At 58.1% G+C, this 17,523-nt stretch overlaps 8 protein-coding genes across 8 annotated transcripts; 3 read left to right on the plus strand and 5 right to left on the minus strand.

The window, feature by feature from the left end:
• Nucleotides 1-511: 511 nt before the first annotated feature.
• Nucleotides 512-2,723, plus strand: EHS24_009274 (uncharacterized protein; the record flags this gene model as incomplete). Its single annotated transcript, XM_028624563.1, has 4 exons — nt 512-634; nt 703-975; nt 1,032-2,094; nt 2,137-2,723. 4 exons carry the CDS (start codon nt 512-514, stop codon nt 2,721-2,723), a joined length of 2,046 nt encoding a protein of 681 aa, XP_028474731.1.
• An 813-nt stretch (nt 2,724-3,536) lies between these two features.
• EHS24_009275 (uncharacterized protein) lies at nt 3,537-5,600 on the minus strand (the record flags this gene model as incomplete). Its single annotated transcript, XM_028624564.1, has 1 exon — nt 3,537-5,600. The coding sequence occupies one exon, from the start codon at nt 5,598-5,600 to the stop codon at nt 3,537-3,539; it is 2,064 nt and encodes a 687-aa protein (XP_028474732.1).
• A 382-nt stretch (nt 5,601-5,982) lies between these two features.
• EHS24_009276 (uncharacterized protein) lies at nt 5,983-7,741 on the minus strand (the record flags this gene model as incomplete). Its single annotated transcript, XM_028624565.1, has 2 exons — nt 5,983-7,288; nt 7,530-7,741. The coding sequence occupies 2 exons, from the start codon at nt 7,739-7,741 to the stop codon at nt 5,983-5,985; spliced, it is 1,518 nt and encodes a 505-aa protein (XP_028474733.1).
• A 1,807-nt stretch (nt 7,742-9,548) lies between these two features.
• Nucleotides 9,549-10,625, plus strand: EHS24_009277 (uncharacterized protein; the record flags this gene model as incomplete). Its single annotated transcript, XM_028624566.1, has 5 exons — nt 9,549-9,570; nt 9,639-10,099; nt 10,151-10,374; nt 10,413-10,463; nt 10,511-10,625. 5 exons carry the CDS (start codon nt 9,549-9,551, stop codon nt 10,623-10,625), a joined length of 873 nt encoding a protein of 290 aa, XP_028474734.1.
• Nucleotides 10,626-10,663: 38 nt separating this feature from the next.
• EHS24_009278 (uncharacterized protein) lies at nt 10,664-11,266 on the plus strand (the record flags this gene model as incomplete). Its single annotated transcript, XM_028624567.1, has 5 exons — nt 10,664-10,787; nt 10,826-10,873; nt 10,915-11,036; nt 11,094-11,191; nt 11,236-11,266. The coding sequence occupies 5 exons, from the start codon at nt 10,664-10,666 to the stop codon at nt 11,264-11,266; spliced, it is 423 nt and encodes a 140-aa protein (XP_028474735.1).
• A 269-nt stretch (nt 11,267-11,535) lies between these two features.
• On the minus strand, nt 11,536-12,535 carry EHS24_009279 (uncharacterized protein; the record flags this gene model as incomplete). The annotated part of the gene is made up of 2 exons (XM_028624568.1): nt 11,536-12,160; nt 12,216-12,535. The coding sequence occupies 2 exons, from the start codon at nt 12,533-12,535 to the stop codon at nt 11,536-11,538; spliced, it is 945 nt and encodes a 314-aa protein (XP_028474736.1).
• Nucleotides 12,536-13,175: 640 nt separating this feature from the next.
• Nucleotides 13,176-15,223, minus strand: EHS24_009280 (uncharacterized protein; the record flags this gene model as incomplete). Its single annotated transcript, XM_028624569.1, has 5 exons — nt 13,176-13,840; nt 13,960-14,481; nt 14,523-14,697; nt 14,745-14,780; nt 14,975-15,223. 5 exons carry the CDS (start codon nt 15,221-15,223, stop codon nt 13,176-13,178), a joined length of 1,647 nt encoding a protein of 548 aa, XP_028474737.1.
• Nucleotides 15,224-16,265: 1,042 nt separating this feature from the next.
• On the minus strand, nt 16,266-17,082 carry EHS24_009281 (uncharacterized protein; the record flags this gene model as incomplete). Its single annotated transcript, XM_028624570.1, has 3 exons — nt 16,266-16,909; nt 16,951-17,008; nt 17,047-17,082. 3 exons carry the CDS (start codon nt 17,080-17,082, stop codon nt 16,266-16,268), a joined length of 738 nt encoding a protein of 245 aa, XP_028474738.1.
• Between the last annotated feature and the right edge of the window lie 441 nt (nt 17,083-17,523).

Raw genomic sequence — 17,523 nt, forward strand, 5'->3', positions numbered from 1 at the left:
AGAGCCAGCTCATGAGCTCATGCGGCGCTGCTTACGAGGGGCGACATGGCCATCGCTGCCAGTCGCGCCTTGTGCCTGCCCGTCCACACCATAGCAAAAGTCGCATTTGTTATCATTGCCCGAGATTGACATCGCATTGCTCGCGTCCTTTTGGCGTTGACGACAAAAAACAAAACGCTACAGACGACGCCGACAATGGAGAGCTTGACCGCGGCCACAGCTCTCCTTGTCAACCATGCAGCCACTGGGGGGGGGGGGGCACTGAACGCGCTTGCCCGCGACCCCAGTCTCTCACCACACATCGCTCCGTCGCCGGCCCGGCGGCATTCCGCGGAGTCAACAGACCACCGCGCCGCCGCCGCCGCCGCCGCTATCTCTCGCCGCCGCTATCTGCAAACAACATCCGTCATCTCATCCACACTCACTCCAGCATCAGCAGCAGCAGCAGCGTCCCAGGGGAGCATGGCCCAATGAACAACGAAAAGTACGTCAGACACGCACACACGTATCGATGCGTGGATGCATTTGCTCACGCTGTGCAGTCTTCGTCCGCGGCGCTCCCGCAAAGACCGGCCCTGCGACCGCTGTCGCCGCTCCAAACGCTCTTGTCACATCACTGTCCGCGGCCAAGCCTGTGAGCATTGTCGCAAGGCTGGCCGCGAGTGCAGCTTTATTGCTCCCCCTCTCAACCGTCACCGCCAGAGGAGCACCAGTCCCGATGGCGATGCTCGTCCACACGATGTCTCTCCCCACCGCGCTGCACCATCCACATCCACCGGGGCGTCCGCTTCTGGATCCACCGTGTCTGCTCCTCGCTTCAGCGGTCCCCCCATCTCCTCGTTCCCAATTGCACCCACTGTGCCTTGGATGGGCGAGCGACCCACTTTTGCTGCTCCTCTAGCTCAACCCTCGTCATCTGTGGTTGCCTTCCTCGACAGCTTGGAAGACGACCCGCGTCGGCATGCCTCGCCGCACGTGAGTCCAAAAGCCTTTGCTTGTGTGTATCGTGTAGCAGCCACTGATAACAACAGAATGACGACGATCAGCACTACTCTTCACTCGACTTGGGTGTCACCGAAGAGGAAGAGTCGCACTATCTAGGCTCTGGCGCCGTCGCTCAACTCGCGTCCGTGTCGTTGGATGCGCGGATTGAACAGCGCAACGCGGATGCACTCCCTTATCGACAGGTCGCAGACCCACGATACCCGGCGTACTTTCTCAAAAACCCATCCCGCGTCTATGGCCTCAGCAATGCAGCATACGTCGCCGAGAAGGGTTACACCGAAGTTCTCGCCATCATCAAAGCAGAGGACGAAAGCCTTCCCGACAAGCTCATTCAACACTTTATGAATCGCACTCTACCGGCACTCCCCATCCTCAACCATGTCCGCCTGGAGGCGTCCCTCCGGGGCTGGCAAGGTGTCGGGATGTTTCCGTCTGCCCTCCTGGTCGGCATCTTTGCGCACTCGGCAGTGTACGAGCCTTGCCTGCGAAGACACCAGAAGCGCTTCTGGAGCATTCTGCTTCACGTTCTCGACAATGAGTATCGCCAGCCTCGTCTCCAAACTCTGCAGCTTGAAATCTTCAACCTGGCTGGAAGGCCAATCATCAACCCTGGCGGCAACCATTTGGGCATCTGCCGTGCCGTCGGTGCCGTTCAGCTGTTGGGTCTTCACCGCGACTCGTCCAACTGGAAGCTGCCAAAGTGGGAGCGCTCGTTGCGCAAGCGCATCTGGTGGGCGCTGTACGTTCACGACAAGTGGAACTCGTACACGTACGGACGCCCAGTCAACATTGAGGGCGAGAGATCCAACATTCCACCTCTCACCTTTGAGGACGATGACTGGGGCAAGACGCGACCACCAGACAAGGTCGGCGAAATCTCGTGCTTCATCGCCCTATGCCGCCTCAGTGTCATCCTGGAGAACCTGCTGCCCCTCTTACTCGATCGTGATGGTCAGCCCCGGCCACACAGCCTCGACAGGTCCCTCTTGCGACACTCGGCCAAGGAGCTTGACACCGTGTACCGAGACTTGCCCGAGGACCTGGTATTCAGCCCAGCAGACGCCACCTCGAGCCGTCGGCCAGGATGCCGTGAGTGTGTGCTGTTTCGTTCCATGCTGACACCCACCACAGGTTCTCTACAGCTCACGCACTGTGGTATTGCGCTGCTCATCTGTCGTCTGGGACTCGAACGTGAAGAGTTTACGTCCCTTCCCCACCTGGTACACGGCAACAAGCATGCCCTGGGAGTGATTGATGGTTTGGCCTCGCTCATCGATTGCCTGGGTGCGCACGACTACCAGTGCTACTGGTCACCTTGGTCGGCCTATCAACTCTCCAATGCCGTCACCCTTTTGCTTCAGCAGTCGATTCGTATACACCAGCACCCAGTTCTACAGCACGAGCGCCAGCACCAGGCCGAGTTTGAACGCCACCGCCAGCAATCGCTCGACGACACGTTCGCCGTCCTCGGCCGCCTCGTTACGGTTATCCAGGTCGCCGCAGACCGTGGCTTTGAAGTGGCCGACGCCGCCCTGCCGCGCATCAAGAGCTTGATCAAGTCCATGTCACCCATCCCAGGCATCGATGGGGTGCAGGCGCTTGTGGCGGAACCGGCCATGCCCGCAGTTCCAGAGTTTCCTTCCGTCGACATTGAACCCACCCACGATATCCTGGCCCTTTTCGACTGGCTTAATGGTGATATGACTTCAGTGTTCTAGGCGTTTTTTGTGTTAATGTTTTGGCTTTGGCGTCAGGCCAGTCTGCAGTTGTACTTTTGGCGAGTTTTGTGCTATATAGGGGAGAGATGCATGATGGGGGTCGCCAGAACCGACGACGACCTCGTCGGGTCTGATTCCTAAAACAGGTTTTGGACAGCAGGTGACGTTGGTCATGCTACGAGTTGGAGTTGTCCTGGATCATCTCGGTCATCTTTCAGACGTCCCGACCCATGGCAGGCAGCTTGATTGGCTTGACGTGAGCAGGGCCGCGATAACCATCATACCACTGACGTCTGCCCGCCTGCGCTGGGCGGTGAACGCTACAGGGAGTTGGGTCACGACAATCAGGCGCAGTACAGGGAGCTACACAGGGCTCTGATGTCAAGAGTCCATACGGGGCTTTGCGGGTTAGCAGTGGTGCCCCCCCCGCCCCAGCCAGGGAGGGGGTGAGGAATATATGTGCACTTCCAAGGAGGTGTTTCAATACTGTAGTGAGCGAGCTATGGCTCGGTCATGACACTGCCAACCATAAGCGTTACCCATGGTGCTCGACCTTGCCCTAGCCCTTTCCTCCAGTCTCGTCTGTCAATTCTCTTCAGGCTACACTTGTTGGTCCCGAACCGTAACCGCCACGAGCTCACGATGGACAAGGAGTGTGCCCATTTTGTGCTGGCAGCACGATTATCCCACCACCTGCCCCAACCTCGACCAAATTAACCACCCCGAGTGAGTGTCTTGGGGTGTTCGCGACAGTGCAGCAGTAACGTGCGATAGTAACATTCTAGAATACAGCAGTTTATTGAATAATACAATCTAGAAACAGTCGTGAGTCGTTACACCATGCTGCGGCTTGCGCAACGGCGTTTGCGGAGGCGTCTTGAGGGTGACGTTGGTCGTGGATGATACGCCGCTGAGACGAGGGTGACGTGGTGAAGGTGGTCGCCGGAGAATCTGAAGGCGCTCGGCAATGAGCTGATCCATGTCGTGCGATGTTACGACGACAATCTTCATGCCCATAGAGAGTAGCGCGGCGCGAACACGCTCCCGTTCTTGACTTTCAATCTCCTCCGTGTCATCAGAATCGATGGCGCTCCGGTTGTCCGTGTCGCTGGTGGCATCGGCTGCACGGGGGACATGGTCCCATTCAGCAGCAGATGTACCGTACAGGCTGGTGAGAACCATGTCCTTGCCTCTGCTGGCGTCCGATCGTTCATCTTGACGATCTGCGGGAGAATCTTCGCTCCTCGCAATACCTGGACCGGACTCAGCCGACCGAGAGCCCGTCGCGTCACCAGCTGCACCACCAGACCCTGTGGCAGACGGTGATGCACCTCCCCCGCCACCTCCGCCGGGTGCGGGACTGTCGTCGTCATCGTCATTGTGGTTTGCAAAGAAACGCGCCGAAGATGTCGCCGAGCTGTTGGAGACGACAGAGATTGAAGCGTTGCCTGCGGGTTTACACATGCGCGTCTTGTCCTGGGGGTTCTCGATGTCGATCGTCTTGCACAGTGCCAGCAAACTTGCGTGCAGAGGCATCCGTTGAACTGCCACATGGTCGATGGGGCGGACCAGCTGGCCGACGGCGTCGCGAGCCCTGCCAGCAGCCCCGATGATAAAGATGTCAACGTAAAGCTGCAGGGTTCGCAAGTCGAGCTGGATGCTGTCACCCTCAAGAGTCGAAAGGTTGTGTGCCAGTCGAAAAGCGAATGCCGAGTCCTTGTCAAGCAGCTCCTCCAGCGTAATGCACTGCGGTAAAGTCGGGGCAGCAGTCCGTGGTGCGTTGAGGAGGCGCATACTTGTACGCCTGGGATGCACAGGCTCAAGGGGCAGCCAAGGGATCGATATTGCCTCACTGGCGAGCTCCAGTGCGATGAAATCATGCGTAAGCGATATCGCCCGGGAGAACAGCACGCCTTGAAGCAGTGCACCCAGCCATCCGGATTTCATCTCGTGGGACGTCGACAGGTAGGCGAGGGTTTGGCAGAGGCCTTGTTCAAAATGTTTCCGCTGATGGGCAGCCCGCTCCGACACAAGCTTAGAGGCAGTGAATGATGTAATGGACGTCGTGAGGAAGGACTCGTACTCGACAATGGCGTTTAGAGACATGTCGCTGCGGGGATGGTAACCGGCAACCCTTGTCGCCCTGTCGGGTTTACGAATCCGCACCTGACGTTGGACCTCTATATCTGTCAGCCCAACCCAACAGCACTGTTCTGGACATACCGTCGTCGACACCTGCTTCTGCTCTCCCCTGTCTCCTAGCCTCTGCTTCTTGGTCGAAGTTGCGCTGTCCATCGCAGCCTTGCGCTTCTTGAAGTCCCTGGCTTGGTTGAGGATCGCCACATAGTGAGTTTGGAAAGCGGTGTCGTCGAATGCAATCTCGCCCGGGATTTGGATTTTGCCCATGTCCACCTCGGCGACGACACCGACCTCAGCACAGCCCGTGGGATCTGCCACCTCACGTCGCTTAGCCTCAACGACGCCCAGGGCGATGTTAAGTGCCGGCTCGTCGGACAAGCAACTGAGTTGCTTCCGCAGGACGTGAAGGAGATCTAACAGAGCGTCTGGTCCGATGTCGTTGACGGACTCGCGCAATACACTCTTGAATAGAGGACCAAAAGTACCCGGTGGTGACGTGCGAATGCTGTCGCGCAACGTTGCAAGCTCCACAGGGTATGCGTCGATGGTCTCGGCATCGGTTACCACGTCATCGTGGCCGCCTGGGTGATCATTGTCCACAGGGTGGTGCTCGTCGTCCTGGGCGTAATCGTTAACCGCAGCCGTGGCCTGTGGTGCATCGCTCGGCCGTTTCCGTTTCAACAGACGAGAGAACGTGTTGCGAAAGGTATTCTTCAATATCTCGCGGACTCCTGGCATTGGTGACACTTTGTTTGTCAGCTGCAAGACAGCAACCAGGACAGAACATACAAACCGCATATGCGAGTATGGCAAGGAGGAGGGCGAGAAGGGTTAGAATGGCGACAAGCGGGCTGGTTTTGTTGTTGTTATGCGGATGCGGCGGGGGGGACCCGTATGTCACGTGATCACGTACACGCCTCACGCGTTTGACAGGCGCGCGTGTCATGTTTGGTGTACTGCGTGTGCCATGTCTATGCATATGCATGTGTGTCTGTATATGTGCTTGTTCCCTACAACGGCGGTGTCGGCGACTCATTCATTACCCGCCTACTACTACAAGAATTTGGATGTTGTTGTCGTCTAAAAAAAGTAAATGCGCCGGATGAAGGCTTCTCTCTCTCTAGTGCTTCTCCATGTACGGCATGTTCTGTGCGACACGGATGTTGTAGCCCTTCCAGATGAGGAAGGCGCATGTGACGAGACCGAGGCCCGCCATAAACGCACCCTGGGTGCAGTCGGCCGCGAGCCATCCCCACTTCTCTCCCCACTCCATGATGAAGAAGGGGACAACAAAGCCCCAGATGCACTTCCAAAAGTTCCACACGAACATGGTGTCCATGGAACGAGCAAGGTACGACTCCATGCAGTAGGTCTGGAGGACGGTGATGGCCGACAGGGCAAAGAAGGCAATGCCACCGCCAACAAGGAGGACCATCCAGTGCCAGCCAAAGTGGAGTGCCAGGCCAGTGAGCATGTGGCCGATGAACATGAGCGGGAGGATGGGGTACGCAGCCCATACACGGTCCTCGGGCTGACGTTGGCCATTCCTGCGCTCAAAGTACGAGGAAATCTTGTCGCCGACGATACCGCCCGACCACTTGCCAAGAACGCCACCGATGGCAAAGGCAAGGTAGGAGCAACCGGCCGGGACGAGGGCAAAGTTGAACGGCGCCGCCTCGAGGACCTGAGGCGTTGGGACGGTCATGCCGAGCGAGAGGAAGCCGAAACACATGCCGCAGTAGAACGAAGTGAGCGAAATGTTAAAGTAGCGCATCATCTCGAGCGGGGCGACCACGAGCTTGAAGAACGCGCCAGGGTTCTTCCAAGGCATAAAGGCAGGACCGACGTGGCCGGCGTGCGCAGAGACGGGGGCCGCAGGGGTCTCAATCATCGCCACATCGCGCTTGTCGGCCTCGGCAATCTCGGCAGCGGTCGTAGGAGGGTTGGTGTTCTCGTTCCACATGGTCTCGGGGACGAGGAAGAAGATGAGAGCAAACTGAAGGGCCGCCATGCCAAAGTTGAGCCAGAACTGGTTGCGCCAGCTGGACACGTTGACGATGAGCGCACCAAAGACGGGAGCGATGACCGGTCCAATCAAATTAGGGATGGAGTAGGTGGCCATCTTGCGGCCGCGAACCTCGACGACGTAAATGTCGGCGATCGAGGTCGGGGGGATAGTCTGTGACCAAGCGGCAGTGAGGCCGGTGAACACGCGGGCGGCACAGAACGAGCCGTACGACTTGGCCTGGCACTCCCAGATGACCATGGGCATGTAGATGAATGAGGCGATGAGGTAGGTGGGTCGGCGACCGATGGAGCGTGAAAGAGGGTTCCACAGGAGCGAGCCGACACCTTGACCGAGGATGGAGTAGCCCATGGCATAGGACACTTGAAGGGGGGTGCAGCCGAGGTCCGCAGCAATTTGACTGTGGAAGGGGTCAGCATACGTGGTCCGCTAACCAAATTGACGAGGCAGGAATCACTCGCAGCAGTACCACTACAAGAAAAGAAGACAAAAACACCAGAAAACAACCCCAAAACATCGCCATGTTGTTGGTGCCACTTTCCGTTTGGTCCCGTTTCTGCGACGGCGATCTGGTACCTTGGAGCGTGGCTCCACCCATGTCTCTTACTCTATGCATCGTCTCGTCACAACGGTCTACTCACGGAAAAGCGACGAGGGTGATTGCGATACCAAAGTTGGCGAGCATCGCTGCGTAACTGAGAATGTAGAGAATGGCCTCCTTGCGCCAAGGGCTGAGGGCGTTGACGGGGTGGTTGGGAGGAAGGTTCGGGTTCTTGCCATGTTTGATCATGTCCCACTCGGGGGCCACGTCCGAACCATCGCTGGTGGAACCGTTCTTCTCCTTGCCGAACATGGAAAAGAAAATGGAAAATGAGGGTGGGGCGTTTGGAAAGAAGAAACTGTCAGTCACTGGGATACCGCAGCCTTTTTGTAGCCTGTCGCAGTGGCCCTCGTCAGCAAACGACTGCCGCCGGACGTTGTGTCGCCGTAGACGGCCCCGAGGGGCCGGGTTACGGGGACGACGCGGGGCGCAGTCGACAGCCTGGGGGTGGACAAGGGAAAAACGAGATGACGACCTATCGTTGGGTGTGGAGATAGCAGGGTCTCTGTCAAAGGGCTGGACAACGAATGCCTGACAAGGGCAGGATTGCGTGAAGTTGTCGGCGGGTTTGCGGCCAGGAGAAAGAAAAAAAACCGGCCCCGACGGCCAGCACCGACACTTGTCCATGCTGCCCATGCCATGACAGGCCCCAGGATCCCACACAAGGACCTGCAGGAGCCAAAGATGGAGGAGCGACCGAAAAGGGCCAAAAACAACCACGGAGGCAGACGAACAGCACCGGCGCCAGTGTCGGCGAAAACGGTATCGCGACAACATGGATTTCCCGGCATTGCACGGTAATGGATCAATGGACACGTTGCCCCCCCACATGCGCAGCAGCTGCCCGGCGGTTTGGCTCTGGCGACGCGGCTTGCGCGCTTGCGCCAGGCGCTGCAGGCGGGGTTTGACGGCCACATGCTTGGACATGCGCTTGAATGTGCCGAGCATGCCGGGACGAGACCCTTGAGAAAATGGAGAGGAACACGCGTGTCCCAATGAGCATGTTTGCATGTTCCCACAGCCCACTCAGGTGAAAAGCGTCGGACACTCGGAGCCTCCGATCAACACCCACCTTTTCCACCCCCACCCCGGGGATGTCGCGGGTCTGTAGCGGCGAGACGACACAAGCCAGCCCCGCTCCCCCGCTCTGGCCGCTGGGTTTCCTGCTCATTGAACAACAACAAACGTGAGCGCCAGTGGTCATTGCAAAGGCAGGACTGCAGCATGTCTTGCAGGTTCGCTTTCCGTGTTCCCTTACTCTCCTCCAATGATATCAGAGCGCTTCCACCAGCGCTGCGGAGCACCGGCCCCTGCGAACTGGGGGCATGCAGTGCCCCATTAGCTCAGCGAGGGCTCTCCGCAACAAACTCGGTAGGGAGATCGATGGACAGGAGGGCTGGCGTGGCAGGGTTGTTGTAGACATGTCCTTGAAACACACGTGCTGGAGGCAGGGAACATGGCAACATCGGCCCGGTGTGCGACGATGTTCAGCATAAAGAGGGGGGGGTGACGCCAGCCAAACTGGCGCCGACGCGCCCGCTCGGTATCTTGCTGAACCTCCCTTCTATATGAGCCACTGAAACCCAGATCATGTCAGCAGTGTACAACAACAGGTCTCAGCAGGTTTTTTTGGGGGCGTGCGTGTACGCACCGTTTCAGTCGCGAGGGCAGGTGGTGTCATTGCGTCAACGGGGCAGGTTTTTCGGTTGAAGCAGACTGAAAGCGACAGCAAAAGACACGCGCGGAAGGGAATGTCACACGCACACAGCGTTGTCCATATGTGGCCTGCTATGCATGGTTTGTAGCCATGCTGCTGACAATCGTGTCAGTGTGAGGCTGTGTCATTCCAAAACACCACCACCATTTACACACTGCGGGGACCCCGCGCGTTTTGTCTTGGCGGTCCACTTCCGGCGCGCGTGGGGTGAGACGACACGGGTGCACGGCCGATCACACAGCAATCTCTCGCTCTCGCATCATCCATCCGTCCATCCCCCCTTTCTCTCTCTTCCATCCCCCTTTCTCTCTCTTCCATCCCATCATCCACTACCCGTACACAATGGGGTTCATCACAACTATAGGTACGCTCTAGACCCCCATGCATCTCTCTCTCTCTCTGCCAGCTTCTGACTCCTTCTTCTCCCCTCAGCTCTGGCGTATATGCTCAAGACCGTCGTGCAATCACACCAAGCCGGCAAAATCCAGCAAGGAGCAGGGGGCGGTGCAGCCGGTGGCGGTGGTCAACAAGCATATGGTCAACAGCAAGCATATGGTCAGCAGCAACCTTACGGCCAGCAAGCGTACGGCGGTCAACAGGCGTACCCGCAGGGCGCCGGGGGATACGGTGGCGGCAGCAACCAATCGTTCTACGGAACTGGACAGCAACAACAACAGCAGCAGCCTGGCTACCCCGGCGGATATCCGTCGCAGGGAGGCAGCTCGGGTTACGGGACCGCGGCCATGGCTGGCGTGGTCGGCGCAGCGGGTGGATACGCGGCCAGCCAGTACTTCAACGGTGGCCAGCAGCAGCAAGCGTACGGTGCCCCACCCCCAGCAGCTGGGCCAGACCCCAACAAGGTCGCCGCCGTGTTGCAGAGGTGTATTCAAGAGGTGCGTCTAGACATTTGAAGTGACCCCCCAAGACACTGACGTGCATCCCAGCAACGTATCCAGGTGTTCTATGGCGATCCTCGCCAGGTCGAGGTGCTGGCACAGCGCATCGTCGCATCGGGCGCGCTCCAGCAGCTCTCAACAGGCTGGAACATTCCTCCTCAGCTCGTGTACGACCTTTCCAAGATTGCACTGTTCGACGTAGTGTTCCTCCTGGACGACTCGGGCAGTATGAGGTTTGCGCAGAATGGAGAGCGCATTGAGGATCTGAAAGCGTGAGAGCCTTGAAGCGGAATTGTCGCTGATGGGACAGGATCCTCGGCAAGGCTGCCACCGCGTGTTCCATGTTCGACCAGGACGGATTGTGAGTAGCAACAGCTCTACATCATAATGTGCGCTTACCCGCGTCAGCTCTATCCGTTTCCTCAACTCGGACCGCCAGGGCAACAACATTGTCTCCGAGCAGCAGGTCATCTCCCTCTTGCAGGGAGTCAAGTTTGAAGGCAAGTTGTCTTACACGGTGTAGAGCTGACTGGGTGCGCAGGTACCACCCCACTCGGTACAATGCTCGAGAAGAAGGTCCTGAAACCCCTCGTGCTGGATCCGGCAAAGCATGGTACCCTTCGCAAGCCAGTGCTTGTTATTGCCATTACCGATGGCGAGCCATACGGCGAATCACGCGACAAGAGTAAGACACAGTCGCTTGTTTCCCCTGCTAACGCCCAGCCGCCGAGGCCATTATACACGCGAAGAAGCACCTCGAGCGCTCCAAGTGTATGTTCAACCTTTGTCTGTCCTGTGCTGACCTGGCCAAGACGGCGCGGACGCCGTCAGCTTCTCCTTCGCCCAAGTTGGCAACGATGCGGCAGCGCAGCGCTTCCTCAGCTCCCTCGATAATGATCCAAAGATTGGCAGCTTGATTGACCAGACAATGGAGGTGAGCCCAAGTGCCGCCGCCGCGGCTTCCCACTGTGCGCACGCACTGACACTTCAGTTTGACCAAGAGGCCGCCGAGGTCCGCCAAAAGCTCAATGGGTTTGAGCTGACACCCGAGCTGTGGTTGCTCAAACTGCTGCTGGGTGGTATTGATGTGTAAGTCGGGCCAGCCCACAGTGTGTCAATACTGACCCTTATAGCGCGTATGATATGAAGGACGAGCGCCATTAGGCAGCGTGCGCATAACCGTGGGAAGGTGGTCCGCACACGGAGACCACAAAACCCATGTCTGACTCGAGTGAAGAGGGGGGGTTATACACATTGTAATTTCAAGTGTTGGGTACGTTATTGAGACACACGATGCCATGAATCACGAGGCCTATTGTTCGGTGGTGTACGCAAAGTGAACTCGGAATAACACGATCCAGAGTTTGGCAATGGCTCCACCCATTTCCTTCTACCTATATACAGCGATACGCTCTTCACCGAGTATCGTCCCCCTACAGTTTTGCTCCACCCGGAAGCCTGCCAGCCGCACGCGGTGTAATGTCTATGGGGGTCCACCATGGATACGCCGAGGGCGCGTCAGTCTCGAGGGTGCCCTTAAAGTTGACCTGGCGCTTCTCCATGAACGACTTGACGCCCTCTTTGTTGTCGGCCGTGCTAAACATGTGGTAGATGATGCGCGAATCGAGGAGGTGCTGCTCCTCGGCCGAGTTTGTGGGGCGCCAGATGAGGTCACGCATGAGTGCCCAAGACACATTGGAGCAGTTGTCGGCAATCTCAGAAGCGAGCTCGATGGCGCGGGGAAGCACGTCGTCGGCGCGCTCCAGGGTCTCGGTGAACAGACCCTCGTACAGCTTGTCGCTGGCCCGGTACACGCTGCCGGTGGTGATGAGATGCATCGTCTTGGCGTTGCCGATGAGCTTGGGGAGGAAGAAGGACGATGCGGCCTCCATCACAAGGCCGCGACGGGCGAACACAAAGCCAATCTTGGCGTCCTTGTACGCGATGCGGATCGCCATGGGAAGCGTCATGGTGATTCCGATGCCCACAGCGGATCCATTAAGAGCGCCAATGGTGGGCTTGCGGCACCTGTGAATGGCCATGGCGACACGGCCGCCGCTGGTGGGGGGTCAGTTATCTGGTACAATGTGTGCTCGTTCAGAGCTCTGCTTACCCGTCACGGTGATCATTGACAGTCTCGCCGGTCTGGTGGAATCCAGTGTCGAGGTCGGCGCCAGCACAGAACATGCGGCCATGACCCGTGCAGATGATGACCTTGACACGGTCATCCACATCAAACATGCCCCAGAGGTCCTCCATCTCGGTCCTCATGACCATGGTGAACGCATTGTGGTTGTTGGGACGGTAGAGGGTGACGATCTGGATGGGGGTCACGCCTGGCGCGTTGGCGGGGTGGTTGGAGACCTTGAGCTGCTGGAGGCCAAGGTCTGCGTATGAGGTTGGCAAGGCGAGGGGTGCAGGGCGACCGGGCATGGTGGTGCTGGTGGAAGAAAGAAGAGTGGGTGAGATGCGAGTCGGCGGACGCCGACTTTATGAACCTTTATTGACACCCAATGTCGGGCCACTGCCATAGCCGGCGGGATCCGGGTAACGAACAACAGGCCCCAAAAGACAAGTGGCCAGCGAGCCCCGGCGGCCAGCACAGCGAGTCACAGATACACAGACACACAGACACACATGCATGTGCAACGTCTGCCTTTGGGGCGCTAAACCGTGTAGCATCATCATGGAAGCGCCGCTCGCCATGGTGCCGCCGGGTGAGAGGACCCCACCCCCAATCCCGCGGCTATCGGACAGATCCGAACATCTATGAACACGCTTCTGGGTGTGTCACATGTGTGGGGGGGGGCATCGGTCCAGTTCTGCTCGTTCGTTCCCATTGTGCGAGTTACCGGCATGAGTGTACCAGACCAATGGGCCACTGTACCACTGTGTACAGCTGTATAACCTGCATGTGCCAACAGCAGACTCTGCGCCCCGCACGGCGACTGTGGCAGCTCGCGGCATGTTTCATCAATTAATCCATTGTTGGCATTTCTACCTACATACTACCTGCTTCCACCGCTACCCATTAAACACACTCCCAAGACCCATGACACTATCGCCGTTCCACTTAGACAACGTACATGAACATGGGGTTCTCCCAGTCAGTCAGGTCGTCGAACGACGAGACGTAGAGGTCGGTGTCGCCACCCTGGCTGCGGAGCACCTCCATAAGCTCGTGCTTGTACGCGTCGGCCTCGTCAAGCGACATGATCGAGATATCCTTGAGGTCGGCGGGGAGACCCATCTCGATACGGCGCTGGCGCTGCTTGGTGTTCAAGTACTTGAGGTACTGGCCCTGGCCAATGACAAGGAGGAAGAGGGTGCAGTACATGGAGATGGAGAAGGCGAGTCCAGTGTAGTACTTGGGGGCCTCCTTGGCGAGCCAGACGAGGGGACCGAAGATGTTACCCATGCACTGGCAGGCGAACATGATGGAGAACATGACCACGCGCTTGGTGGATCCCGACTGGTTCAAGTTGGCCCAAGCGTAGAAGAGAGGCTGGATGGCGGCAAAGACGAAGGTGACGTAGTAGGAAACGACCATGCCAGTGAGGTTGTCACGGGGGAGCTTGCGGATGGCAGTGGCACCAGCGATGGGGAACAGGATGAGGAAGGCGATGACTGGCCAGCGCATCTTGATCTTGTTGGTGACGTAGATCGAGAGGGCAAGGGCAATCATGCCGAGCGCACCGGTGGGCATGCCCATGAGAGTGGCGTTGAAGCTGGTAAAGCCTAAGACTGTCAGCTTGGCACATACGCAGGCGGCAGGGGGTTGGGGTTGGGGACATGTGATGCGGGAGCGATGCACTCCAACCACATCCTCCGCTACCCATCCACAGCACGAGACTTACCGAGACCCTTGATAATCAGACCGCCAAAGTTGCCGAGACCGGCACCGCCGAGAGCGGAGGTGATGTAAATCATGGCCCAGATGTAGGTCTTGGGGTCCCTGACGACCTCGCGGACCTGGCTCCACTTCCAGACGTTCGACTTGGTGCCCATGTTGTTCTCGCGGATACGGTCCAAGGCAATGAGACGGTCATCACCGTGACGGAGGAAACGAGCGGTCACAGGCGAGTTGGGGAGGAGCCATGCCACAATAGGGATGAAGAAGGCCGACACACCGCCGACGGCGAGGAAAATGGCCTGGTACGCGTGGATACCCTTGGTGACGTGACCAATGCCCCAGGCGATGAGAGGACCGGTAATGGCGGCCATCGAGTTGGCAATCTGGTACGCGACGGTACGGTAACTCTGCTCGCGACGAGTCCACCACATCTGGGTGATGAACACGAACGATGGCAGGATGGTGGCCTCGGCGGCTCCGAGGAAGAAACGGCATGCCATCATGCCGGACCAGGTGGTGGCGGCGGCTACCAGTCAGCGCGATCCGCCAAACAGGGTCATAACTCACCACAGCACATGGTGCAGGCGGTCCAGACGATGTAGTTGGCAAGAACCCAGTACTTGACGGGGAACACGACGAGAGCGTAGGCGGAGAGGGGCTGGCAGATGACCTGGGCCACATACACGATACTGTTCAGGAGAGCGTACTCCTGGCCGTGGAGGTGCAACTCGGTTTGAAGGTCCTGAGGCGTCAGCATCACGCGACTCGTCCATGTAATGCTCTACTCACGAAAAGGGCTCCGTAACCCAGCGTTGACTTGTCCATCTGTCTTGTTAGCGTCTGTCAAGATCGTGCATGCATGTTGAGGGCAGTGGCGAGTGTTCCAGGGGTGGAGAAAGGAAAAAAAATTGAGGAAAAGCAAACCGCTTGACAGCAACTGCCACTGATACCCGATTATTTGCTCCTCCCCTCCACTAATTCCCAGTCCATCGCGTCTCTCCGTTCCAGCTGATGCTCACCTGTTGGATCCAGTACACAAGACACATGGGCACACAGACGTAAAAGTCGATCCACTTGAGCACACGCTTCTTGTCCTCCTTGGAAAAGTCGAGGGGACCGGCCTGAGCAAGCAGCTCGGCAGCCTGGTCGAGCTGCTTGTTTGCCTTGTACTTTGACTTGGCAATTTCCGCGTCTGCGTTTTCGACGTGGACATCCGTCTCCAGCTGGGCTTTGGAGTCAAGGTCCTCGATCTCGGACTTGGCTGGCATGTTGGGCGACTGTGACACTGGTATAGAGAGGGTAAAAGTCGTCCAGTGGGTGTGTGTTGACGAGACTGGGTCGGGGGGGATGACCTTTAGCACCCTGTCGTTCACTATTATTATAACCAGCCCCGCAGCTGCCAAGAAAGACTCCCCTGCCGCTCTTGGGACTCCGGATTAGCTTACTCCGAGTCCCGTGGGGGCGGGAGCGGGGTTGCCCGGGTCACCTGAGTGGGGCTGAAGCGCGGCGCCGCACAGGCTGTCTGTTTTGACGGCGAGAGATTACACCGAGGCGACCAGAGGTGTGTGCGACATGGACCGGGACGCGCGACTTGACTGAATAGGCGGGGGTCCGGTTCCGACACTGTACACTGACTTTGTTGCGGCTCCGATCCTCCATGGTGCAGCTTGTACGTCACATGGCGCGGGGTATATGCCAGTGCGCCAGTGCTCGACCGGCCCGCCTGACGGGACTGACGGGCCGCAGCTGCCGCTGGTTCAAAGTCGCACCGATGATGTTCCGTGGCGGCAGGGCTCCACATGAGAGAGTGGCAGGTGGAACGCATGGAAAGACGCCGAGGGCGGCCGGAGAGGAGCACGGGCCGCTAGGAATAGCTGCGGGGCTGTTTGCGATCTCTTGGCTCCACCACCCACCCATCCCACCGACAAGAACGGAATGCGGCGGGAGGCACGGAACGAGGCGGTCATTTTTCAGAGTGCTCAGGTGGTACGGAGAGCAACGTTGCTGGCTTGGAGGTTGCTCTCTGCTCTCTGCTCTTCTGCATGGGCTGCCGCGGGCCCCGCACAACCGCACAGCCAGTTGCAGCACCTGCAGGGTCGTTTCTGTCGAAGCTGTCTCGCACAATCGTATTGACGGAATTGACGGTGTTATCCGCAATGTATCACAAGACAGTTTCATTTGCAGCAAGTAGTATGTGTAGCTTCTAGTAAACAACTATCCCTGGACAATCTCACGCGACGCACAGCGCGTCAGGCGGCAGCGACAGCTATCCATCAGCTCGAGTCTCTCGGCAAATGACTGCTGCAGTACTTACCAAGGGTGTGTCATGGGGAGGTCATCATCTTCACGCCAGTCGATGCCCCGGCCTTGGAACTCGGTGCCAATTACCTCCCTAACAGCGTCCCAAAGAACAACGTAGCCCTCAGCCGTGAAGTGGACATAGTCGAGGAAGAACGGCTTGAGCTTGTCCTCGTCTCCGTCCGCCGCCTTGAGGAGCACACTCCAGAAGTCGATGGTCGCAATCTTCCACCGAGCACCATCCTCCTTGGCCTTCCATCGCTTGCCAATGTCCAGAACAGCATCGCGGAACTGCTTGAGGCGGTCAAACCGCTCCTGCTCCATCGGCTCCATCCCCTCGGGAGTGCGGTACGGGTGGGGAGGCGTAATCAAGATGATGGACAGTGGCGGTCCATGGGCGATGGCGTACGGCGAGTTTGGTGATGTAAAGGACTCGAGGAAGAAGTCCATGTGTTCCACAAACTTTTCCACAGTGACATAACGCGTGTTGGGCGGGAGGGTAGAGTCGTTCGTGCCAAACCACAGAGTCAAGAGACGGACGGGAGTCGCTGGAGTGTCCCGCTTGGCAAAGATGTCGTCAAAGATGTCACGGGCCATGGGGGTGTTGTAGCCGCCATAACCGCGGTTTACAATGTCCAGACGGCGCGAGTACACCTCTGCAGACCATTAGCGAAGCGTTCCACAACGAGAGACGTACTGTTCATGCGAAAGTCTAGCGTTCCATTCACATTGACGGCCGCGGTAAGAGAGTCTCCCTGGCGCCTGTCAGGTGGAATCGTTATCTGTTACGTACAAACAACACAACGCTGTCTTGCATAAGGGCGGCCATGGTGGGCGTGGATGATCAAAATCAGAAAGCACAACAACGATGAGTAGTGGTGAAGTTGGTGACGTTGGTGACGTTCAGATGCCAGTGGAACGCACCAATCCGGGCCGCCAGCCCCCGCCGTGTTCCGAGGTCACCACACGGCCATCGCCGGGCCGTGGGTGGCGGCACGTCTGACATTGCGGGCGTCATCACACCATGCACACCACTTCACGAGCCACGAGGCAGCCGCCGGGGCGGGATAGAGATGTACCGAATGTGCCAAAGCAGCCGCTACTGTGGAGCAGCACACGATCGCTCGGTCGCTGTACGGAAGGTGTGTGTGGACGGCCGGCGCCGAAGCACCGACCGGTCACGGGATGTACGAATCGGATGTACGGCGCAATGTTGCGGAATGGCTGTCCTCTCCCGGCCGGTGCTTTTGTTGCTTTCCATACAGGATGG

This window comes from Apiotrichum porosum (assembly GCF_003942205.1).
Source record: "Apiotrichum porosum strain DSM 27194 chromosome Unknown scaffold_9, whole genome shotgun sequence".
NCBI classification, from domain to species: Eukaryota; Fungi; Basidiomycota; class Tremellomycetes; order Trichosporonales; family Trichosporonaceae; genus Apiotrichum; species Apiotrichum porosum.